This window comes from Carettochelys insculpta, chromosome 1 (genome assembly GCF_033958435.1).
Source record: "Carettochelys insculpta isolate YL-2023 chromosome 1, ASM3395843v1, whole genome shotgun sequence".
NCBI lineage: Eukaryota > Metazoa > Chordata > Testudines > Carettochelyidae > Carettochelys > Carettochelys insculpta.
This window is the reverse complement of record NC_134137.1, coordinates 191,051,131-191,076,907: the sequence shown is the minus strand read 5'-3', so window position 1 is coordinate 191,076,907 and position 25,777 is coordinate 191,051,131. Positions and strand designations below refer to the sequence as shown.

The window sequence follows — 25,777 nt, the reverse complement described above, 5'->3', positions numbered from 1 at the left end:
GAACTAGCCCTGTGTGTCCACGAGGGCCTGGAGGACCACCCAATGGTAGCTCTTCCTATTAACGTACTGGCCAGCAGTATGTGCCAGGGCTTGGCTAGGGATGTGTGTGTCCCATCCAAGGCACTGAAGCAGTTTGGGAATCCAAGTTACATGAAGCCGGCAATGATCTCATCCAGCTCCCCCAGGCAGATGATCATGTGTAGCAGCAACTCATTGATGGCTCTGATGACCTACACGGGTGGGAGGGGGACATGTGCTCCCGTGAGGGCATGACGGGCCATCCATAACCCCCAGCCCGTGCCTGCCTGTCCCCTTCAGGCCCTCTGCCTGCTCCCCTGCATGCAAGGGTTCCCCTTGCCCTTCCCCACCCCCACCCATGGGGGGCATATGACCTGGGCCTGACTTACCTCCATGAGTACAGCCCTGATGGTGGCCTTGCCCACCCTGAACTGCTGTCCCATGGAGTGGTAGGAGTCCGGGGTGGGCAGCTTCCAGATGGCGAATGTGACCTGCTTCTCCAGGGTGAGAGTGGTCCATTTGCAGGTGTTTTGGTAGTGGAGTGCGGGGACCTGCCAGTGGCAGATCTCCTCGAAGGTCTGTCTGGACATGTGGAAGTTCCTGAGCCATCTTTCATCATCCCACTCCCCCAGTAACAGGTGTTCCCACCAGCCAGTGCTGCTGAGGTGGCTCCAGAGGCACCAGGGCACCCTGGGGAGGCAGGCAGTGTCCTGAGCAGGGGGGTCCCACAGCCCCAAGGGGGCTGCTTAGCCACCCAAGTAGCTCAGGGGCAGCGGTGGTGACGGTGCAGAGAACAGCCAGGATGGTCTGCAGGATGAGGGTGTCTTCATGCAGGAGCTGCTGCTGAGATTCCATCCTGGAGCACCAATGGACTCTGCCAGGCTGGGGACAGCTGGGCAGCACTTAGCTCGTGGAGGGAAGGGCCCTTTAATGGAACAGCTGTCCATGGCCCCAGAAGGACTTGTTGGCCATGGGACCCTTCCCATAGCGTTTCCTGTCTTCCTTCTTTCAAAAAGAGGGTCTGTGTGGATGATCCCTTTTGAATGAATGCAGTGGCCCTTTGAAAGGGTGGATTGGCCCGTCGATCTGCTTTAAACGTGCAGTTGTTCTCTTTCAAGGGCCACACTTTCGAGTTCCCTCTTTTGATTTTCACCCTTTTGAAGGGATGCTTACTTGTAGACCCAGCTAGAGAAAAGAACCTTTTTCAAAATAAGCCTTAGTGTATTTAATAGCTATATTTTGAAAGAGGCTTTATTTGTTATTTTAAAATAGGCTATTTTGGAATAGCTCTTCCAGAATCGCTTAATTTGAAATAAGGCTGCTGTGTAGACGTACCTTAAGTGGAAAAGAAAAGTACCTCAAATACTCATAGTGAAATTAATATGCAATAAGAGTGTTGTGTATACAAAGAACATTTTCAGTTCCATTTTTATTCCTGCTCAGAAAATCAAACTCCACTGCCATCTTCTGGGCACAAGAAAACTAAAATTTTGTGTTGAATAGGCTTTTAATTTTAGACTGAATGACAAATTACCTCTAAAATCACAATCCATAAAGAAGTATAAATTGCTACATGTTAAAATTACACATGCTTAGTAACATCTGAAATGCATTTGTATTTCTCATGTATTTGGCTAATTAATAATTCTGGGAGATATTTTCAAAGGTATAAATGACAGCTAGGTACTTAACTTGCCCTGAAAAACCCTGGGCATTAAGCACCTGACTGCCGTTTGTGCTTTTCAAAATGTTCCCCATATACCATGATTTGGATTAATCAGAAAAAGCAGCTCCATTAATACAACACAATATGTTTTCAATATCCTCTGTGGTTAGAGCCTAATTTTGAATGGTTTGCTCTGTGCATGTCTCTCTTTGGTCAATGGGAACTTTATATATGAAGTATTTGTAGGATCAAGCCCATAATTTATACAATTGCATTGACACCAACATTTTCCAAAACATCAAGGTTTTCACTGTGTAGAAGTTACCAACCTGAACTTGTTGCAGACTTGCTTGTGGTGAATGGTTCTGAAGCTACATAAACAAACAAACAAACCTCAAGTTTAAAACATTTCAGATGCCCATTTTCCATTTACTAACAGCTTAATAAAGATCTTCCTACTATGGGGAAAGCATCAGCTGTTGCTGTAAAGGATGCCACATTTGCTACTCTGAGCATTTTCCAGAGTTAAGAAGCAGTAACAACTCTCACGAGTTTCTGAACTCCAGCTTCTCAACTCACATGAGAATCTCCATTTTGATTTTCTAAACAGGTAAGTTTCTGTACCTCCTGGCTTTGTTTACACAAAAAAAAAAACAAAAAAAACCCTTGAAAATCGTAATTGTACAAGATCAAAAGTCCATAGCAATATTTCCAAAACCATAAATAATTCAACATACCTTCATTTTTATATTTCATGATTTATTAATCAAATCTCATTGCATATCTCTGTGCATGCACACAGACAGAGAACAAGGTGAAGGAGAGACAGATGGAAAGAAACTTTAAATACATATCAGATTCTTCTATTAACAAACAATATCATTATGTTATATTGTCATGATATGCAAAGATTCTGACCTGAAGCTGGTGGGAGAGAGCTCATTGTGACACTCACAGGATCTGCTAGAACAAAACAAATTGGAGATAAATGTCATTTTAATTCTAACCCATATCTATGGAAACCGTGATGTGTACATTTACTTTATTGATGGCTCCCCCAAAATTTGAAAAGTTTGAGTTTCTGTCCCATCAGCCCTTGCTCCTCACCTTCTTAACAATAGCCTACTTCTACAAAATCAGCCCAGTAGGCTATTAACCTTCTTGCCAACTAGGGCACACTGTGGCCTCATATCCAGCTTCTGTTCTGCTGGAATCCCCAGAACCTTTTCTGTGTGACTGCCACTTAGCCAGCCAGTGACCACCTGTAGCCATGCTTGGGATTCTTCCATCCTAATTGCAGGAATCGCCACTTAATGTCATTGAACCTCATCATATTTCTTTTGTCCCATCTGTCCAATATTTCTATGACACTCTGGACCCTATTCTGACCCTCCAAGGTATCTGTCTTCCCTCCCCACATTGTGTTGTCCATGAAGGTGCTGAGGGTGCAATGCAACCCATTGCTTAGATCATTAAGGAAGACATTGAACAAAACTGGCTCCGTATGACCTCTAGGTCATTCTGCTTGATAGCAGCTGCCAGCTAAACACTACATGCTGAGCCTAATGTTCTAGATATCTTTTTATCCACCCTCTAGTCCATCTTCTTTAATTGCTGATGAGAATACTTTATGAGACTGTACCAAAATCTTTGCTAAAAGCAAGGTATATCATGTCCACCACTTTCCCCATATCCACTGAGCCAGTTATCCTAGGAAGCAATTAGATTGTTCAGGCATTACTTGCCCTTTGTGAATCCACATTGATTGATCCTGATCATCTTCCCCTCTTCCAAGTGCTTCAAAATGGATCCCTTGAGGATATGCTCCATGATTATTTCTGGGGACTGAGGTATGTAGTTCACTGGATTCTCTGTCTTTATTTAAAGATGGCATTTCATTTTAAATATGGGCATTTTCTTCTTCTTCCTAATGCCCCAGATACTCCCAGCTCTGCCTGAATCATATTCTTCCTCTCATATAAACCCTTGGCTGCTGATTAAGGTATTGTCTATTGTACATATTCATATTGCTTGTGTGTTATGTACTATTGCCAAGAACTCCTCAAGTGTGATCATATCAGGTCAAAAGATGTATTATCTCAGTTCATGAAGGGTATCTTTCAGTTCAAGAGGAAGAGGGTTTTTTGTTTCTCTCTTTCTTTTCTTTTTTTTTTCCAGAGAAAGAAAAGACCTGAGTTATAAGTCAAAATGTGTGGTGTAGCTGTCAGCAAGGATCCTTGTATTTACAATGCAATTTGTCATTTAGGTAAATTTTTTTCTGATTAAAATTGCTTGCAGGACTCAGTTAGCCCCAAATTACACAAGGGGCCACTACATATTTCTGTCTGTCCCTCTGAACCTGTGCTGACTGGCTTTATTTTACTCAACTCTTGAATCTGAGTTTGTAGGGGCCAGCAGCTGTGTTAGTAGCTCCATACCAAGGGAAGCTAAGATTTCCATTATCAGCTGTTTTAGTCTGTATCTTCAAGAACAACAAGAAATCCTGTGGCACCTCATAGCCTAACAGCCTATAGTCTATAAGGTGCCACAGGATTTCTTAAGATTTCCATGGACAGTGGAACCAATACTCAGAAAAGTTGTTGCACTCACCCCCTCAGAATGTAAGGATGGATAGCTCTGGCCTTATCTAAACTAATCTGAACCTTCTGACCAGATGTTGTACTGCAGTGTATCTCCAGTGAAGTCAGTGGAGCTAGGCCAGTTTACGCAAGATGAATAGCTAGTCCTACATTTGTCATCATGACTAACTTGTGCACACAATTTCATGTTCATTTACAAGAAGTACTGACCTGATGATGTTAAAGGTGAGCTTGTAGTCAGAGTTCCAGGAGCTGTTGCGACAAAATGAAGCTAAATGTAAACTATTTGCATACAGTACTTGGGAGTTTTACATTAGTGTAGAAATATCTCAGATATTTATGAGTCGGTTTTTTAAAAGAATATTCCTCTGTGACATTGGAAGTTTTCCAGTTCCCTTTTGCTGACTCACTTATGCTTGTTTCAGGTTTTCCTCCCATGCTATGAAGCCCCCAAGGATTTTAACTCCATGTTATGCCCTTTCCCCATCTCTCTCTGGCTGCATCTACACTACAGTGATCCTTTGAAAGAAGTTCTTCCAGAAGATATCTTCCCAAAAACAACTTCTTTAGAAAGATCACATCCACACACAAAAAAGCGGATCAAAAGATTGATCCACTTTTTTGATAGAGAGCATCCACACAGTTCTTGAGCTTTCAAAATAACGGGCCAGGTATCGAAAAATCTGGCACAGTAAGGACAGCTCTTTCAAAAGAAAGACCTGTGGAACATACACATACTTCTTTTTTTTTTTTAAGAATCTTTCAGAAAAAGGCTCTCTTCCTCATCTGGGAGAGAAAGAGGGCTGCCAGAAAAAGGGCCACAGCCTTTTGATTTCAGATTCAAAGAGCATATTTTGTGTGTACATGCTATGTTTTTTCAAAAAAGGCCCAGCAGGCAGAGGGGAAAATGGATGCCATGAATAACAGCAAAGTGTCCAGCAGCGAAGACAGGAAGAAAGAAGAAAATACAGCAAGTGGAAGCAGTGTGGTGGGGTGAGAGGCAGGGCTTATGGTCACAGGTGGAAGAGGATGCACACAGAGATACCTGACCCAAAGGGAAGACTCACCAGTCAACCATGGTGTGAGCTTGAGTAAGGGCATCTCATCTAACAGAATTTTCATGGATGGATCAATGTGCTTTCACACATCCCATTGCAGGAACGACTGGCAAAGTCTGCAATTAACTTTCATGTAGAAGTTTTTTAAAAAGAAAAATAATTTTCATAGTTACCTGTGATTTCTATGCTGTTCACATCAATGTTAATTGTCTGCACAAGGCTAGTTTTATTTGCTTCAATACCTAAAACCAGTTCATTCTTTGCTTTCTCATTAGATACCCACTGTGCAAAGTATAGGCTGAATACCACAATAATGCTGCCATTTCTGCCAAACAGAAAACATCACAAAAGAAAAAAGAAATAAGTTAACCACACAAAACACCAAGTGAATTAAATATTAGACATATCATTTGTTAAAAATCAAAATTAGATATGCATTTTCTAAAAGATATAGTCAAGTTCAAACAAGATTTTTGTGAAGTTCTGTAGCCCCTGTTGTCGCAGGAGATCAGAATAGAGGATCACAGTGGTTCTTTTGACTCAAAAATATGTGAATCTAGAGAGGACCTACATGCAGCAAGAGGAACTGAAGCAGCTGTTCTGATGCAAGTCCTGACTGATACAGTCCTGATCTTTTCAAAACTGCTGTCAAACTGGAAAAATCATGTGTTCACTCAGCTCTACTGGTAGCCCCTGTTACTAAGGTCTATACTTTTATATTTTTGCTTACTGAAGTAAAGGACATTTCCTCTCCGTGCTGAGAAACATCAGTGGCTGTCCTTCTTGCAAAGTATTTGTGTTAGCTGACTGCCACTGATTCAACAGAGCTCTTTGATACAAGGCGATTAATCCTATCACTGAAATGAGCACAGTGTGCAATATATCAAAGGACTAATTTCTTAAATGATTCTGATAACCTCTAGGCCATGCTGAGTACACAAGAGTTTTATTGCTATCTTTGTGACTCAGCTGAGTTCCAAGGGTGAAACAATAAACAGATTGACCAAAAGGGTAAACATTTCTTTTTAGTATAAAGACTCAGCTAGAAAATGATTGCTGAATTTAAAGTAATACTTTAAGTGTTTTCACGGTGAACAGGAATAGAGGTTTGTTTTTTTTTTGTTTTTTGTTTTTTTTTACAGAATTAGGGTCCTAATACAAGCCCTCTGGAGTCAATGGAAAGCCTCCCTGTGACACCATAGGAGTTTGGCTCCTGCTTAGCTGCACAAAAGGAAGAGAAAAAGGAAGAAATGTATTTTGCCAAAAATGGCTAGAGTCCATAAGTAAACAGGAATTTCGGCAGGAGGGGGGTGGTGGTGGAAGGGGAAGTTGGGGGAAGATGAAGGGGAAGCCTCAAACATCAGAAGATTTTTAAGGTAAATCTATACTGCTACTGGGTGTGTGATTTCTGGCGGGGTGAACGTATCTCTGTTAGCTTTGATTGAGTCAGCATGCGAAAAATAGCAGCCTAGCCATGGTAAAGTTGCCCACACTATAATCCTGCCCTACCCCATCGGGTACATGCACGAGTGCTTAGCACAAGCCACCTCCCATGCTGCGGCAGCCATGTCGCCACGGCAACATCACTATTTTTAGTGTACTAGATGGATGAGAGATGGAGTGAGCGTGTCCATCTAACCTGCAACACTATGAAGTTGCTCCTCAGACGCATCGTACCTCACTCCTAAGAGATGGTATTTTTCCTAAAATCGAAATGCTTAGCATGTGCATAAATATTAATTAAAATCTCTTATGGGGGCAGGGGGAAGAGGTGAAAACAAAATGCCTCTACATGATATTTTGAAGCTCACTAAAATAGAAATGATATTAGATAAGTACACTCGTCCCTTGTTTAACGAATGAGGGATGTATATACTTACCACTGTTCACCATCTCAATGAACTTTCCTCACTCATATGAGCTGGCTGCAGGGTCCCTGGCTGGGGCGCAAGGAGACCCACAGCCCTGTGGCTGCAGCTGAGCTTGCTGTGGGGTCCCTGGCCAGGGTGCAGGGAGACCTGCAGCCCTGCCCAGCCCGATCCCAACACTCCCCCTGTGGCAACTCCCCCCACATCCTCCTGCCCCACCCAGTTCCAACATTCCCCCAGCCCAAAGTTCCCTACGCATCCCCTGCCAGCCCACTCCCCACACCCACCCCATCCCCTTCCAAACCTCCCTGCCTGCTGCAACCCCCGCCCCCCCGGTACCTCTGCTGCAGCCAGGAGGAACAAGCCACTGCCTCCTCCACAGGAGCTGCCTGCAGGTTTTAACCCTCCCTCCCTCTCATGGCCCAAAACTACCCCCAGCCTTTATCCGTCTCCAAGCCCCCCAACCCAAGCTTCACTTACCTTCCAAAGCAGCGCCACCTGCTGCCATTCCTTTGTTGAGTTGGGAGCATTAGGAACCAATCAGACACTTTTACATGTATTTTAATGGTAATTTAATGCTCTTCTTACAAGTTTTTGCCTATGAGCAGAAAGTTGGGAACCAATTGTGCTCGTATAGCGAGGGATGAGTGTAATCATCTATGATTAGGAAAACATTTGTGGGAGAATATTTGATGCTCATTAACATCTCCTCCTGTGTGCTCATAAGTGGGGAAAACAGATCTTTACAAATATATGATGATCCTACTCTTTTAAATACATGTCAATAGTGAGCAACTCTCTTTCCCCTCCCCCACCACCATTTTTGTCTCTCAGACTGTGCCTATACTTGGATTCCTCTTTTGAAAGAGGAATGCAAATGAGGGAAGTTGAATATGCAAATAAGGCACTGATTTACATATTTTGTGCTTCATTTGCATAATCACCTTTTGGAAGAAATTCTTTTGAAAGAAGAAAAAGCAATGTAGACAGGGCTTTTTCAAAAACAAACCCCATCTTCAAAAGAACCCTTCATCCTATTTTGTTTCAGGAAGAAGGATTCCTTTGAAGATGGGGTTTATTTTTGAAAAAGCCCGATCTACAGAGCCTTTTTACTTTTGAAAGAATCTCTTCTGAAAAGATATTATGCAAATGAAGTGTGCAATATGTAAATCAGCGCCTCATTTGAATTTTTGATTTCCCTCATTTGCATTCCTCCTTCAAAATAGGAATGCAAGTGTAGACACAGCCTCAGAGTATGTCTAAAAACAGCTAGTTCAAAATATACTCAGAATAGGGGAAACCTCATTTTGAAATCAGTAAACCTTATTTCAGAAGAAATAGTGCCTGTTTTGAAATAAGCCATAGGTGCTCTTAAGACAGGGAATAGTGCCTATTTCAAAATAAGCCATAGTGTGTCCAATGGCTCTATTTTGAAATAAGCTGTATGTGCATAGACACTGTATTTTGAAATAGGTAAGTGCTATTTCAAAATTCATTTTGTGTGTAGCAGCTTTATTTTAAATAAGCTATTTTGAAATAGCTCTTCTGGAATAGTTTATTTTGGAATAAGGCTGCTGCATAGACATACCCTTCGGCTGTGGCCACACTTGGCCAAAACTTTGAAATGGTCATGCAAATGGCCATTTCGAAGATTACTAATGAGGCACTGAATTGAGTATTCAGCACCTCATTAGCATTAGGATGCTTCCAGCTGTGGCACTTCGAAAGCGCCACTTTCAAATGCTCGCAGCTCGGTGTGGCTACACGGGGGTCCTTTTCGAAAGGACCCCACACCTTTCAAAATCCCCTTTTTCCTCTCAGAAGAGGAAGTGTTTTACACCTACATGGCAATGGGCTAATGGAGAATCAAATGTTTTGTTTTATGTATTTCTTTTGGTAGATTTTGTGGGTAAAATCACTATTGGGACAAAGCAATTACATGCTCCTCTGTCTCATACAATCCCTGAATATTGTTGAAGAACATTACTTTCTGCTTCAATAGCACTGATGTCTTCTGCCCTGAATATGTTAACTGTCTGATGACTTGATTTAAAGGCTTTTTTGAGCTCCAGTTTAGCAATCCATCCCTAAGCATAAGGCCAAGTGCTCCGCTATAGACCTTTGTAGCTACACTGAAGTGATTTTAAATTGAGCATGTCCTGACATTGCTTAGTGAATAGAAATGGTCCAGAGCATATGCTTGGTTGAATTAGGGCCTCACTGAAACATGAACAAGCTGAACTGAAATTAAGTTTGGTTAGCCATGTGGCATAACTGGCATGAGGGATCTTGGAAAATAAAGCTAGCCATCCTATAATAAAACACAATATACCCCACATGCTTTATACAGTACAAAATACATTAGATATGGGTTTATCTGTATTACGATAGTAGCCTAATATCTACCACCAAGGAAAGCTGATCCTAAACGGTTGTACATTAATGTAGCTGAGACTTTGGTGCTAGGTCATTTTAAATGAGCTAAGTATGAGTTCCTCACTTTTGGACTTGTTTTTTATTCTCTTAGCTTGCAGGATCTGGGAGCACTGTGGAAGAAGCATACACATTGGATCTTGAAAAAAGGCAAACAAATATTCTTTGAGAAACTTTGCAGATTTTAAAAATTATTCTTATTCAACTATCAACATTTTCTGGTGTTGGCAGAGAAGCATTGTGTATTGCTTGACCCACTCTGGCCAAGACAGTAAGGCATCGATGGGTTCTGAGAAAGACCCAGAGGGACATAACTACAATAGGCTTCATCAAAGGAAGGGGAGAGATGGAAGGTGCCAAAGACCCCTGGAGAGGCAGAATCTTTTTTATGCATTATTCACATTCATAATCTCATGAGGACTTTTAAATTTAAAAATTGTGAACTGTAGTGTATACCCACTTGAACTGCAAAACTTTGGAGTTCTTATATTCATTCTTCAGCTGACTTGCTTGATAGATTTCACTTATCTATAGAAAACAATTAAAAAAATAACTGAACTACAGCAGCTAGAAATATACACAAAGGCACATTACTAATACGATTTCAACCCTGCTTCTCCCTTCAGTTTGGGATGTTCACAGTTTTCCATAATGTTTGAGCAGTATATTCATGTAAATATCTTACACTCTGACTGAACTCAGGAATAGTAATTTCTGTCAGAAGGTGAATGAAAAAAAAAACCACCAGTAATAGAGCTGGCCAAAATTTGGGATTTCTGCTTTATGAGAATTTTTGATATTTTGAAAATTGGCTTAATTTTGAGAACAAAACTAAGTTTTTCTAAATTTTTTGTTCATTGGAGGTTCAACTCTTACTAATTTTGGAAAAAAACTATGGATGAGGGCTCTTCCCTCCCAGAAATGAAATATGTTTCTTGAGGGAACTGAAATTGACATTTTTGTCATCTTTAATGATACTAGTCAATTAAAAGTAATTAAATGGGCAAGAACCATGCCAATTTCAGCCATCACTGACCAGGATTCAAAGGCAGCCAGGCCATGGTATAACTGTATTTCCAGGCAGGTGTCTGGTGGAACCAGCATGGGTTTGATGAATTTTTAACTCCAAAAATGTTTTGCCAGAAAATTCCCAATTTTTTATAATTAATACAGATTATGATATGTTATTTTTATATCCTTGTTAATTAATGATACACTTATAACCTCTTACCAATTGGTGAACATCAAAGGCAAGAGCCTTGAAGTCAGCTGATGAGTTGTCTTGTAAACCAGGGATGAATGATGCACCTGATAGTATTTTGAATGTTCCTATGGCTTCATGACTGTTTTCATATACTTCAAGAAAAACAAAAGAGCGAAAATATTGACTATGTAGAAATATAATCAAGAGTTTGCATTTGATTTTTCTAGAAGAAAGAACATAATAAAAGATTGTAACTCTGACATTCTATTCAGAGCTTTTCTTTGCATTCTCCTGGTTTCAAAATAAAAATCAGATTCTTTTCAGCTGTTTAAAGGACACTATTTCACAAAGCTGACTTGTTTAAATCCATGCTGTTTTTTTGTTCATTCCATTACTTTCAATTATATCTTCATTCAGAGCTTCCTGGAACTAGTCTCTTACTCGCTGAAAGAGATAATGACCGGTCAGCGTCCTCCAGTTAGAGGAACTGATGGACACAAAGGAAGGATGGCGGGCAATGAGCTATTAAAAGTTTGTTAGTTCTTTAACTATAAGCACTATGCTATCACACTGCTGGCTTTTTACAATTAAAAGCTCTGTGAACTTCTAAATATACATACATTGCTTAGACAGGCAGCTTTGAAAATACTGCTTTCATTGAACTAATTATTATATGGTCTGGTGTGACTGACTTTTTCTACCAGAATATACAGGATTGTGTGGATGAACTTAAAAAAAAAGTTTACATAGGGATTAATTCAAGGAAAATCATATGACCTATGGTATGCTAAAGATCTGATTAGAAGATAACAGTGGTCTCTTGTTGCCTTTTAATCTATGAAAAAGATCTGTGAAAGTTGGTAGCAAGGATTAGAAACAGAAAAGAACATAAACACTTCACTGCCGCTTTAGACATCCAAATCCAGTATTTAGGCAACAGTGAGGTCCTCAAGTCCCCTGTTCAGCTGCTGCCTAATTCTGTGGTCCTATAAAGTATCTACATCAGCTAAATTTCTGCCATAAAAATACATTAAAATCTGCTAGGCTACATTTACACAACAGCCATATTTCAAAATAACATAACCACACACAAAGGCCATGTCTACACTTGGCCAAAATTTGAAGAGGTCCATGCTAATGGCCAAATCAGAGAATACTAATGAGGTGCTGAAATGAATATTTAGCACCTCATGAGCATGCTGCCAGCCGTGGCCCTTCAAAAGCCACATTTTGATCACGTGCAGCTCGTCTACAAGGGGCCCTTTTCAAAATGACTCCTGCAAACATCAAAATCCCTTATTCCTACCAGCTGGGATTTTGATGTTTGTAGGGCCCTTTCATAAAGGGCCCTGTGTAGACAAGTCGCACGTGATCGAAATGCTGCACTTGGCTGGCAGCATGCTAACAAGGAGCTGAAAATTCATTTCAGTGCCTCATTAGTGTTTTCCAACTTGGCCCTTTTGAAATTTTGGCCAAGTGTAGACACAACCAAATGCATTTTGAAATAGCACTCAGTTGTTTTGAAATAGCATTCCAGGTCCATAGCACTGTTTAAAAATAGTGCCATTGGAGCCCATTGTGGACTATTTGGAAATAGCATTATTCCTCAGAAATTGAGGTTTGCCGGAATGCAAATAACACACCCACTCTGTCAAATTTATTTCAAAGTAGCATATGCATAATTTAGATGCTGCCAAAGTTATTTTGAAATACGTGTTGTTATTTTGAGAAAAATTGGCTGTGAGGACATAGCCCCATTGAGAATGCACACAGCTGCCTCAGTCTAGCACCCAGGTGCTATTTCACACATCAGTTCTATCAGGATGTTCACATTAGATGTTTCCCCACTTATCTAACCTGCAGAACACAATCTGGTACTGCAGAAACAAATTATAAAAAGGTTCACTGTCAAATGCCCCATGTAAGTATTTTACAAAGAAATACAGAAGTTAAATAGACTAATTTCCGTTCTTTCTGATTAGATATGTCATTGAAATTCCTGTGATATATTTTGATTTCAGTGAAACTGCATTTTCCCATGGAAAACTAACACTGATGGTGAATGACTTGACTATTAAGGGCTTGTGAAAAGTGCTGAGTACCTTCTACTAATAGTTGAGTGCCTTCATCTCTCAGCATCCACAGGGTTGGGAAATGAAGGCACCCTGCGGCATGGCCCTGAAAATCAAAATGATTCCATAAACCATTATTATTGTTATTACTATTATTATTTGTCATGGAAAAATGTGATCCCAAGAGGTGGTGATCACTTGCAACACACATGAAAGTCAAAGCGTGCTCAGTAGTGCATGGGATCAAGCCAGAAGCATGTAACATAAAACAGTATTCCAAAAAAAGGACATTTAAAAAAATGATACAGCCTACTTTAATTGAAAAACAAGCAGTATTAGTTTGTATCCTCAAAAACAACAAGAAATACTGTGGCATCTTATAGACTAACAGATATTTTGGAGCATAATCTGTCATGGGCAAAGACCAGCTTTATCAGAGGCGTGAGTAGGGGTTTCCAGAGGAGGGTCTAAATACATGGGCTTATGAAAATGAGGGAGTCCCAGTCAAGAACGATTCTGTAAAGTTTACATCTTGACTACTTACCTTGTTGTGCCTCCTTGATTAGTAGCCAAGAAAATGTAATTAATCCAGCGCAAACACACACAAAAATTGCAAGCAGAGCAGCAAGCCAGATTTCAAAGTTATTAAGGGGGATACTTCTCTTAGATAATGATTTCTTCGGATTCATTCCCAGCTAGGAAGTTTATATCAATTACGAATTGCCACAAGAAACATATAAGCATGAAAAAAAGGGCAGCAATCTAAGTGAACAGATATTTATAACAGAAATTTGTAAAGTAATTGCACCATTAATCTTCATTTATGCTCAGTCACAGTGATGTCATTTTCATATCATTCCTGAATGGTTATGCACAGTATATGCTGGTATAAACAGAAAACAAAACTCTCATTAAGGAACATGATAATATTTAAGATAAAAAAATACATATGCAAACTAATACCCAAAGTCGTAAACGTTAATCATCAGCTTTATATAATTACCTGTCATATGCCAATTTTAAACTGAAAACAAATGTTACAAATACAGTTTATTGCACTTAGTTTACTATTTTAAGGGTGAGTAACCGGAAATAAAACCGAATTTCCTATTGTATCAGTAAATAATAGACCCAAAGTACCAGATTGCTTCAAGCAGTGACAATCACTTCAAGGGCCCAGTCCTGTTTCAGGTTAAGTACCTTCACCTCCTGAAATCAACATGAGTAAAGTGTGTTCAGCATATCATTAGAGACACTCACTATCTCACGAGTTTTAACTTTTACAGTATTCTAATGTTTAATTCCAGATAATCTGTTTGCTGAAGACTTTTATTAATTTGGTGCACACATATAAACATTTCTGATAAGCTTGCTGAAAAGTACATTGGAGGATGTACATAACCTGTAGTGTATACAAAGGCATCTAACAACCATGTTAAATTTGTTAGTCCATTAACTTTGGGAAGTCCTTTAGAACAGCATGGGTATAACAATTATTAAAAATTGGATCACTAAATTATTAGAAGTTATGTGAGCTTTATTTCTCCTCAGTGATGTTCAAAAAGAAATACTTTGTATGTAGGTGGATGTTTCAAGGTGCATAAAGTAGTTATGAAAAAAGAACACAGTGGCTAAGGAAAGTATTAGACAGAGGTGGGCAATAAGCTGGCCCACTGATGGGGGATGAGCAGCAGGGGTAGTTGAGCACAAAGGTGACAGTTGTTCTGTGGCCTGGAGATCTGAAAACTCCATGACTCCCAGCCACCACAACTGCAGCAGCAGCAGCGGCTTGGGCCCCAGGCACTTTATATTGTTGCTGGAGTGCCACATGACATGACCCAGGCAGTGCTAAGAGCTGGCTGAAGGGGGATGGTGCGCCCAGCCCCACCCCCTCTGACCAACACCCTGCCTTTGGCGGGAACACAGAGCAAGCCCTCCCCTGGGAGGCTGCCCGACACCTTATCTACGTGCGTGTCCTCACACAAGGCTGATTGACACTCCCATTGTAATCCGTGGGTTAGTCATATTTGAAATGGAGAAAAGCGAAACAACTGTGGAAGAATGTACAAAAGTGAATTTGCATGTTACTGTGCTTGTTCACACTTTTATTAGGGATGACTAGTTGCAACGTATTCTACAATAAAACTGAGTTTTGGCAGAAAGTCAGCCAACAGTCACACTTTCAAACAACCCATTCTGTCACAGTTTTTGGAGCAGGTTATATAAAGTGTTTAATTCTAGAAATTTGACAGACACCACTATTACATTTCTTGGGTAAAAGCACAAGGCCAACACCGTTCTTAAAAAATATTTTACATTATTTATCCATTTTATGTTTCATATAGGATCTAGGGATGTTTTATCTTGTATTGCTTATCTCAAATCTAACCAAGTTAAATGCTTATTTAATAAATATTATGTATTGTAAACAAAATAGCTGAGCACTTTCTTTATCCTCCATATGGCAGCTCTTCCATCAAAGTCATCAAGTTCTGCATTCATAAAGTTTCAGAGAATGCTGGGTGAGGACTTCTAAATTTCTAGAGGTGTAAATATTTTTGCCACTATCATTTTGCACCTTTCAACAAGCATAGACAATATCACCTGGAGACTCTTTTTGAATAATTAATTTTGTACTGATGTCTATGCAATAAACTGGTGGCATCATTGTATGAGAAGTAGCAAAAGAGACTGTAATAATTTATAGCACAGTTAATTTAGAAAAGCTATGCACATGCTTAGATTTCCTCACTTCTGGCCAGGGACATAAACTTGCAGAAGTCTGTCCAATTCTGATCATGATTACTCTAAAGGAACTAATGTCCTAAAAAAAGATATTATTTTTCTACTCTAAACTCTAGACAATAGTGGCAATAATTAATAGTCGATTTCTGAAGATTAAGTCAATAATGAATGTAATGAGAGATTTTAAAAATGTTAATTATTATTTTGATTACTATCTTGTTCATAGCACAAAATACCATGTAGTAAGAAGGACAAAGAATAATAAGATAACCAGTGTGTTTTTTTCCAGTTTTCAAGACAGATATATTTTGACATAATGTTTGACTAGTTGGGCCTTCCTTCCATCCAAACATGTGCACCTGGCTAAGAAGTTTTTGCAGACACTCACCCAAGTCATTACTAGTGAGAAAACACTTAAAATCCCTTCACACCTACATTGTACAATATAATAATTCACAATTAAAATAGGGAATGAAGCCTTTTTTTTTTCCATACCAATGGCACAGCGAGTGTTACTGCATTAGTTCTTTTCTAAAGGATATCTCCTACATGATTTTAATCAAACAAAGAACCAAATTAGAAAACCAAGGGAAAGCTTAGTCAAGCATATAAATTAATCTTTTAACTGAAGTTGGAACAGCATAATCTCATTGTGACACTGGCACAGCAGGTGCTTGCTTTTGCCAAGCTTTCAAATCTCAGCCCGTCACTTCTGGAAACCAGTCCCGTTCACCTGTGTGTTAGTTGCTACATCTACACAAGCACATTACATCGAAGTAGCCTATTTCGAAGCAAGGGCATCGAAATAGGCTACTTCAATGCATATCGTCTACACGTCCTCCAGCGCTGGTGCTATCGAAGTTCAACGTCAAAGTAGCGATGGGGAACATCGAAAGAAGCCACCCCGGAAGGAAATGTAGAGCATCCACACACACAAGCACTCCCCGTTGAAATAAGGGGCCAGCAAAGCCCCAAGCCGCTCCCTTAAAGGTCCCCTCCCAGACACAATTGCCCTGCACAGCACAAGATCCACAGAGCTGACAACTGGTTGCAGACCTGGTGCATGCAGCATGGACCTCCAGCTGCAGCAGCAGCAGCCAGAAGCCCTGGGCTAAGGGCTGCTGCACGCAGTGACCATAGAGCCCTGCAGGGGCTGGACAGAGTGCGTCTCAACCCCTCAGCTGATGGCTGCCATGGAGGACCCCACTATTTCAAAGTAGCAAGACATGGATCGTCTGCACACGCCCTACTTCTACGTTCAACATCGAAGTAGGGCACTATTCTCATCTTCAGATGGGAGTAGCAATTTTGACGTCTCACCGCCTAACGTCGATTTCAACATCGAAATAGCACATGGCGCATGTAGCCGCGACGTGTGCTATTTTGATGTTGTGCTGGCTACTTTGAAGTAGCTGGCTAGTGTAGATGCACCCAGTAGGGTTAACATGGGTGTTGAATGGATAACAGGGTGTTTAGTGATTTTATTTATTTTTTTTACTAGCAAAACCAGAAAAATCACTTTGGGGTGATCTGAAACCACAGTTCTTCAGAATTCTACTTGTCTTCATTTTTCTTTAGAATGGCACTCAAGGGCCGCGTCTACACGTGCACGCGACTTCGAAGTAGCAGCGCCAACTTCAAAATAGCGCCCATCACGGCTACACATGTTGGGCGCTATTTCAAAGTTGAAATCGACGTTAGGCGGCGAGATGTCGAAGTCGCTAACCCCATGAGGGGATGGGACTAGCGCCCTACTTCGAAGTTGAACGTTGAAGTAGGGCACGTGTAGACGATCCGCGTCCCGCAACATCGAAATAGCAGGGTCCGCCATGGCAGCCATCAGCTGAGGGGTTAAGAGACGCTCTCTTGCCAGCCCCTGCGGGGCTCTATGGTCACCGTGTGCAGCAGCCCTTAGCCCAGGGCTTCTGGCTGCTGCTGCGGCAGCTGGGGATCCACGCTGCATGCACAGGGTCTGCAACCAGTTGTCGGCTCTGTGGATCTTGTGTTGTTTAGTGCAACTGTGTCTGGGAGGGGCCCTTTAAGGGAGCAGCTTGCTGTTGAGTCCGCCCTGTGACCCTATCTGCAGCTGTTCCTGGCACCCTTATTTCGATGTGTGCTACTTTGGCGTGTAGACATTCCCTCTCAGAGCCTATTTCGATGTGGTGCTGCCCAACGTCGAAGTTGAACATCGACGTTGCCAGCCCTGGAGGCACATGTAGATGTTATTCATCGAAATAGCTTATTTCGATGTCGCTACATCGAAATAAGCTATTTTGATGTAGCATTCACGTGTAGACGTAGCTAAGGAGTCAAAATGCTTCATTTTAAAAAACCTGCAATGCATCATTTCTAATCTTTCTTTTCTTCTGTTTATGACTGAAATAATTTGGTGATACAATTATTTTAGTTGACCTAAATCTGCTTTTTTTAATCAAAAATAATTTCAGCAGAACAATTTCTCCCAGTCTGCATTCTTAATAACATTTTTAAAAACATTGTAATTTAAAAGTGTGCAATATTTATTTGGCTTTTGGTAAGTGTTGTGCCTATCCCTGTATTTAAAACTAGAAAGGAATGGACATTTATTTTCTAAAATATGACTTAATGTTATCACATCAATGTATTGTTGAATGATAGCCCTTCATCATCAATTCCACAGCCTCACTAGCCAAATTCTAGTTCAGGTCACTTTTAAAAAAAAATTGGATGCAATCCCAGCAGATTGACTGTGCAATCACTTTTTGTTGTGTCAATATCATCTGCAGACCAAGCAAAATTTACAGTCCTTTTGTGATGTTTTTACTTTCCTTTTTAATAGTACAGTTGCATAGGGTAGAGAGGTTGTTGACACAGAAAGAGAGGAAACGTTGTGTTCATATAATTCCTCTAATACATAGTATATGTCAAACACACCCAAAGCCTGACATTCTATTAATCCATCTGTGGAAAATGATTTGGTTACATTCACAGGAATGCCCTCCATTAACAAGATGTAGTGAGACTCAGCTTTCCTGTGGCAGGTGTTTTCCAATACGTGAGAACATTTTGCTGTTCAGGTGGCAGTGGAAAAAGCTGAACAAAACCTGCATCAACCCATCTGCAATGAACACCTAGAAACAGATGGTTTTGCTGAAGCTTCTGAACTGGCAACTTTAAGAAACATAGACTTATTATGGAGCTTCATAAATTTGGAACTTGATGGGATTCCAAAATGAAGACAGTGGTATATATACTATCAAACCTCACATGTGGGAGAAAAAAAGCCTCACAAGATTCTTCATATTCCATCCACAGCATGAATTACCTGCCTTAGTTTTGATAAGTTAAAATTACTCTGAAACACCTTATTTCTGTCTACCTTATGCAAAATGTTCTCTTCATGCTGGGGGCAGGGAGCATGAGGAAGGAAGGATAAAGGGGAAAATTGCCCTGGGGACCCAGTGATTTAAAAGGGTATGGGGGTCCGAGCTGCCACTGCTGCTACCATGACAGCAGCTGTAGTTAGAGCCTAGGGCCCTTGAAATCACCACCCCTTAACACCACTCCGTAGGCCTGAGGCTCCCCTGCTTTTGAGGAGACTGGAGCTGAACTGCCTCACTTACTGTCCAGACCCCAGTAAACTCTCATCAATCCTGACCCTGGCATAGTTAGCTTGAGCTTGGTATTTCCTGTCCTGCAATGGCACAACTTACATCACTTGCATACTATAGAATTCTGCTGCTCCTACAACTTCTTTTCTTGATGCTGGATTGTACAGCTTCTTCAGAGCTGCAGGAGAGGAGTTATGTCATTGTTGGCCAGTGTGTGATATAGTATAGCATGTTTTTGGAACATGCCAATAATCACTTGCGGAAAAAGTGTTGCATTCCTTCTTGTTCCCAAAAAAACAAATTTCTATCAAACAATTTATCTTACTTTTTTGAATTTGTCAGCAGCAGTATAAATTCCACTGAAGCTGATATTTTACACGTGATAATGTGCAAAGAAGAAATGCCTGTTTGCTGGTCAGAGGCAGGCACCTTGGTCCAAGGATGTCCAAAACCCTCTGTCTTGCTATTAATTAACCATTGACAGATGAGATCCATGACCTGCTCATGCTGGTAAATCCATATGCAATGGAAAGACCCACTCACAGAGATACCCAAGAGGAGTGAGATTTAAGATATCCTAGAACATGGGTCAGCAACCCCTGGCAGGGTTGCCAAGAGTGGCATCTCAGCCGATTTTCATCGGCATGTGAGGTGGGACCTCAGCCCTGTCACTCCTCCCACATGCAGCTGGGAGCTGGCTTAAAGCCATGCCGCCCGTTGATTAACAAAACACCAGATAATGCTACTAACCATCAACTAAGCAGTCAAATTCTACATCTTTGAGGAGTAAAGGCACTTCGAAGTAGCACAGGCACTTCAAAGTGCCCGTGGCTACATGCATGCCTGCACTTGGAAGTTTGAAACTTTGAAGTTGGTGCTGGGGAGAATCAGCCTAATGAAGTGCTGCATATTCACTGCAACACTTCATTAGTAATTCCTCATCACCCCGATTATCAAGCTTCCTTTGAAGTTGAGGGCAAGTGTAGACAAGACATTAGTGACTTTAAAAAGTATCACTGGCTCTCAGATCATACACAGAGGTGAAAAGGTCAAATTTTGGCACTCCACCTCAGAAATGTTGCTGTACCCTGTCGGCCGTGTCTACACGAGCCCCAAACTTCGAAATGGCCACGCAAATGGCCATTTTGAAGTTTACTAATGAAGCGCTGAAATGCATATTCAGTGCTTCATTAGCATGCGGGCAGCCGCTGCACTTCGAAATTGATGCAGCTCACTGCCGCGCATCTCGTCCCCACGGGGCTCCTTTTTGAAAGGACCCCGCCTACTTTGAAGTCCCCTTATTCCCATCAGCTCATGGGAATAAGGGGACTTCGAAGTAGGCGGGGTCTTTTTGAAAAGGAGCCCCGTTGGGATGAGACGCGCAGCGGCAAGGCGCATCAATTTCGAAGTGCCGCGGCCGCTCGCATGCTAATGAAGCACTGAATATGCATTTCAGCGCTTCATTAGTAAACTTCAAAATGGCCATTTGCGTGGCCATTTCGAAGTTTGGGGCTTGTGTAGACGTAGCTGTCCTAGTATAGTGGTGAGCAAACTGCAGCTTCCAGATATCAAATGGCCCATTAGGGTTGTAAGTGCGGCCCATGTGACATCTTGTTTACTGTTGCTCACACTCAAGGTTGCCAGTTTCCCCTAACTTTTGTCCATGTAGATTTTTTCCTCCTGGTATTACTACAGTGATATATACATAAAGTAAGGGCACAACAAGCAAGGTGAATACTGATCTTATATCACATCGACTGTGAGAGCCCTGCACTCTTCTGAATCCATAATGTTTCTATAGTTCAATCCTCACACCAAGCAAATACTAAATGTAAAAGCAGTTAGGAAAGCTAACCTAACCCAGGAGATAATCTTGTTTACAAAAATCTTGTGGCCCATTGAGAAAAAGGAGAACCACTCATACAGTCCACTCACTAGCCTAGGTTGCCTATCGCTGTCTTAGAATTTTCATTTCACGTACAGGATTGCCAAAGAATAGAGGGTTTTTGAGGGCAATGGCTGAACAGATGCACATTATTTTCTGATGGGTAGCTGAATGCAATGATGGAATGGGTACATGTACTTTATAAGGAAGAGAATGCTGGGGCTTTAAGGAACGGAGTTGGAGTGTATTCAGATTCATCCCACATAAGCCAATATCTGAGCTGCACAATCATTTGTGCATTCACAGTTTAATTAAATTCTGGTTTTCAATAACCCTATGATAAAAAGAAAAAATACAGTATAAACACCCTGAAGACATCATACCTTTTCTGAAGAGAGTTCAGAAATAGGAACTGAAGTTAAGTATCCAGAGAAATGATCCAAAAGGATTGCTGGGAACTAATCTGTCTCAGTGTGAATTGATCCATGTCAGGTAAATAATTAAAAACACACTGCTGTCATAAACAGCTGTTGTAGACAGCTCAGGTGAAAATAAAATCTGCACATAAAGCAAAACTGGAAACATACTGCTGTGCCACACGTTATGCAGAAAGACAATAAAAAAGTAGCATCCTTAACTCTCTATGCTCAACGGAGGCCAGCAGCATGTTGCAAGCCTGGGTTGAAGAGTATTGACAGAGCTGTGTGTTGAAGTTTGTATAACATCTAGCCACCCTTTGCCCAGCTCTCGGCAGATTCTATTCATTTTCTCTAGCACTAATTCCAAACCTATTCCGCAATACATACAGCAGTGGGTAGACATGTTGCAGAAAGTGGTCTCATCAGAGACCCTTTCTCACATCAAATAACATGTTACTCTTTGATGAATTCCACTGCCATGTGATTCTCACTGTGAGTAAGGCTGTCAGAATTTAACCCCAAAAATTTCCACCCATGGCTGAGTGTTTTTTTTTTTAAATACTTGTTTCTGAAGGAAACAAAGCAGCAGAAATGTAGCACTTTAAAGGCTGCATTTGATGGCATGAATGGTGGGAAGGAATGTGTTGGTCATGGGAGAGACGGGAAGATTAAGCCCAGGAGAATGACAAACTGGAGCAAGAAAAGCAGTAGGGAAAAAGGCATGAACCATGGACCCGTGAATAAAAGATACATAGGAGCCCAAAGTTCTCTCTGTCAAAGATAAATAGTAGCAAGGGGACTGGACAGATAAGATAAATTAAGAAGGACTAAATCTCTTATTCTCCACTGATAATATTAATAGCAAAGTAAGCAGTCAACAGAGAAAGGTCAAGAGGGAATAAAAACGTCAGTGGTGCTCAGATTATAAAAGCCAGTGAGTTAATACCATATAAATGACTGTAAAACTGCAGTAAGTTCTAGAATAATATGAAGGGGTGCAGGGATGGCAAATGATTTTATAAAATGTTTTATGTACGTAGATTTCCTCCTTGGAGACAAATACGGAAATCCTGAAAAGCAAATTAAGATGGCTGGTGTAAGGTTTCCCCCCACCCCTGTACTTCACGCTCTACATTTGAAAGAGGGAAACAATATTATCTCCTGATTGCACAGAATCACCACAGGTTGGTCAGTGTGGATTCACCTAACTCCTTAAACAGCTCTTTGAACAGAGAGTTTACATTGTTCAGGTTGGAATATCTGTACAGTGATGATGCTAAGGAATCATCAAGTGATGGGAAAGGAAAAGGGGATAGGACTGAAAAAATGTAAGTTATGGGCTGGAAAACTAATCAGTTTCCCTTTCCTGTTCTAATCAATTGAAGATAGTCAGTCAATGGTACATGTGTAAAAAGTCAAGAGGATGGAGGCATTGGGGTCGGTGGGAGGGAGATCACAGATTTTTAACTGTACATAGATACACTTTTTTCTTTACAATTTCAGGCATTTAGCATATATTTCTGATATGCTTACTTATTGTCCAGTTCAAAATGATGAATTATTCTTCCTGACACAGTAAAAAAAAAAAAAGGTGACAATGCAATTTTCAAATCCAAAGGTTTGCGTGACACATGACCAGAAAAGGACTAAGCAGATCTCAGTCCAAAGCTGTGTCTAGACTAGCCCCAAACTTCGAAGGGGGCATGGTAAGTAGGGTGTTGGGAGATTACTAATGGAATGCTGCGGTGCATATGCAGCATTTAATTAGGCTAAATCTCCGCTAATTCGAAGTCAGGAATAAAGGGACTTCGAAGTAGCACAGGAACTTAGAAGTGCCTGCAGCTGACCCAGGGCTACATGCAAGCCGGCACTTCGAAGTTGCCCATGGGGGAGAATTAGCCTAACGAAATGCTGCATATGCACCACAGCACTTCATTCGTAGTATCCTGACACCCTAATTACCACGCCCCCTTCGAAGTTTGGGGCTAGTCTGGACACAGCCCAAATGACCCAGAGGGGAAAAAACTTTGAAAGTCACCTTTGAAAAGTTTATAAATGGTAATTAAGACCAGTCAGTGAGATAGACCAGATATCTGAAATGCAAGCCTGTTTTGTTAGGGCATAGAAATGATACTAATAGTGTGGCGATACTTACATCTTGTTAGAGGTTACCAGTTCCACCACACTGTGCCTATCTATTACCACATATATGATGCAGGGATCAACAAGTAATATTTATGTGTCTCTTTAAAGTTTGTGACAAACTGTATGTGAATTGCTTAATTGATAAATTACCCAGTGTTGATTAACATGATGTTTGAGAGACAGAAGGTTACATCAAAAGCCTACTGTTCACCTGAGGGCTGCTGGAATTGTATAAAAACCCTGAGACCCGATACTTTTTCATCACAGATCTATTGGATGTTTTAACAGGAAAATCTTTAATATAAGCCTTCTTGGATACACCCTGAAAACCATATTCATGTCACATGTATATTGCTTATTTAACCAATACACCACCTCTTTTCTTTCTTTCTAAATACATATTAATTTAGTTAATGAGAATTGCCTATAAAGGTGCATTTGAGGTAAGATCTCACTGGCCTAGGAGGCAAAGCGTTTGATTCTTTGGGATTTGTAGAACTTCTGTATAGGAGATAAATAAGAAGTTCAGTGATCCTTATCTCATTTTGGCTTGGTTGCCTGGTTGAATGTATGTGCTGAGTTGCTTTGGGGGTGGTGGTGGTGGGTAACCAATAGCACTAACTGATAAGCAGATGCTCATCGGTTAGTCACGTAACTGAAAACTATTACATCCCTACTTTACGCCAGTGTTTACTTTGACTGTTTCAGTATTAATTATTATTAGTAATTATTTTCATAGTTACTTTTGACACATAGCCTTTGAGGTCACATCTATACATGAGAAAATATTGAGCCATAAATTATAAATTTTAATAACTTTATCTGTAGTTTTACAATGTACTCAAAGAATACTTACTTACTGAAAGTACCATAATCTAGAAGAACAGTGTTTTATGCTGAATTCATGTAGATGAATGTGAAAACAAAAGGGAAATTTTTCAGAGTGCAGTAGGCTGATGAGAGTGCCTCTGCATAACGCATTTGCTCTTTTTTGAAACCATTATTTTTATAGAAATAATAAATGTATAGTATGAAACTCATATAATTATATGGAATTCATTATTTATGGAAAATTATTGCATATGTTTAGATATTTGGTTGCAGTCTGTGGATTATGTGACACAAATAATGATAATTAGACACACAAATATAATCTAAGTACTTTCCCACTTCCTATTCCTAGATTTCATTTTGAAAATTATTTCTATTTGATAGAGCATAAAAACAAGAGAATCAGTATCTGGAATAAATAGCCAGTGCACAGTACTCAGAAGCACTCAAACTATGGATTAGATAAAATCAACGGGATTTATCCAGCTGTTCATACATCAGTGACAAACAGAAAAATAGATTAAATTGGTCAATATTCACTACAAATTTTCTTTCCATTCTAACAAATTATACTCCTGGCTATGGATCATTGCCTACCCGAAGAATAAAAATGCAGAGTATCAGGAAGAACATGAAAGTAATCAGAAGGGATACTGAGGATTCATACATACATTGTTTGGTAAAGAAATTAAAGAAACATCCTAAGAATAGCTGTGAAAGTGACAAAAAGACCAGAGTAATGTGTTTATACCTTTCACCTACGTTTACACTTGCTCCCTTCTTCAAAGGGGGCATAGTAATCAGGCTGCGGGGAGATTACTATTGAGGTGCTGTAATGCATATGCAGCACTTCATTAGGCTAATTCTCCCTTGTGACAACTTCAAAGTCTCAACTTCGAAGTGCCAGCATGCCACTGCAGGAGCGCTACTTCAGAATGACTTTACTCCCCAAAAGTTTGAGGAGTAAAGGCACTTTGAAGTAGTGTCGGCACTTTGAAGTGCCCGCGGCTACATGGCATTCCAGCACTTTGAAGTCTGACATTTTGAAGTTGCCGCAGGGGAGAATTAGCCTAATAAAGTGCTGCATATGCATCACAGCACTTTATTAGTAATCTCCTTCGAGGAATGGGGCAAGTGTGGACATAGCCTTCTAGACAAATCAGTGAATTACTAGAAAAGTATGAAAGACTTTGTAAAAGAAGTTTGTACAAATAATAGGTTTTAAAATGTGCGTTCAGAAATA

The 25,777-nt window shown here is 40.5% G+C and overlaps 1 protein-coding gene across 1 annotated transcript in view; it reads right to left on the bottom strand.

Annotated features, from left to right (window-relative positions):
- The window catches only part of TMPRSS15 (transmembrane serine protease 15), a 119,997-nt gene that overhangs the window by 92,546 nt on the left and 1,674 nt on the right, over window positions 1–25,777 (bottom strand). Inside the window, exons 2-4 of the mRNA XM_074989555.1 lie at window positions 10,875–10,999; window positions 10,104–10,171; window positions 5,499–5,667 (exon numbers count right to left, since the gene is read on the bottom strand). Of these exons, the coding sequence (XP_074845656.1) occupies window positions 5,499–5,667; window positions 10,104–10,171; window positions 10,875–10,999 (362 nt within the window). The remainder of the gene's footprint in view (window positions 1–5,498; window positions 5,668–10,103; window positions 10,172–10,874; window positions 11,000–25,777) is intronic.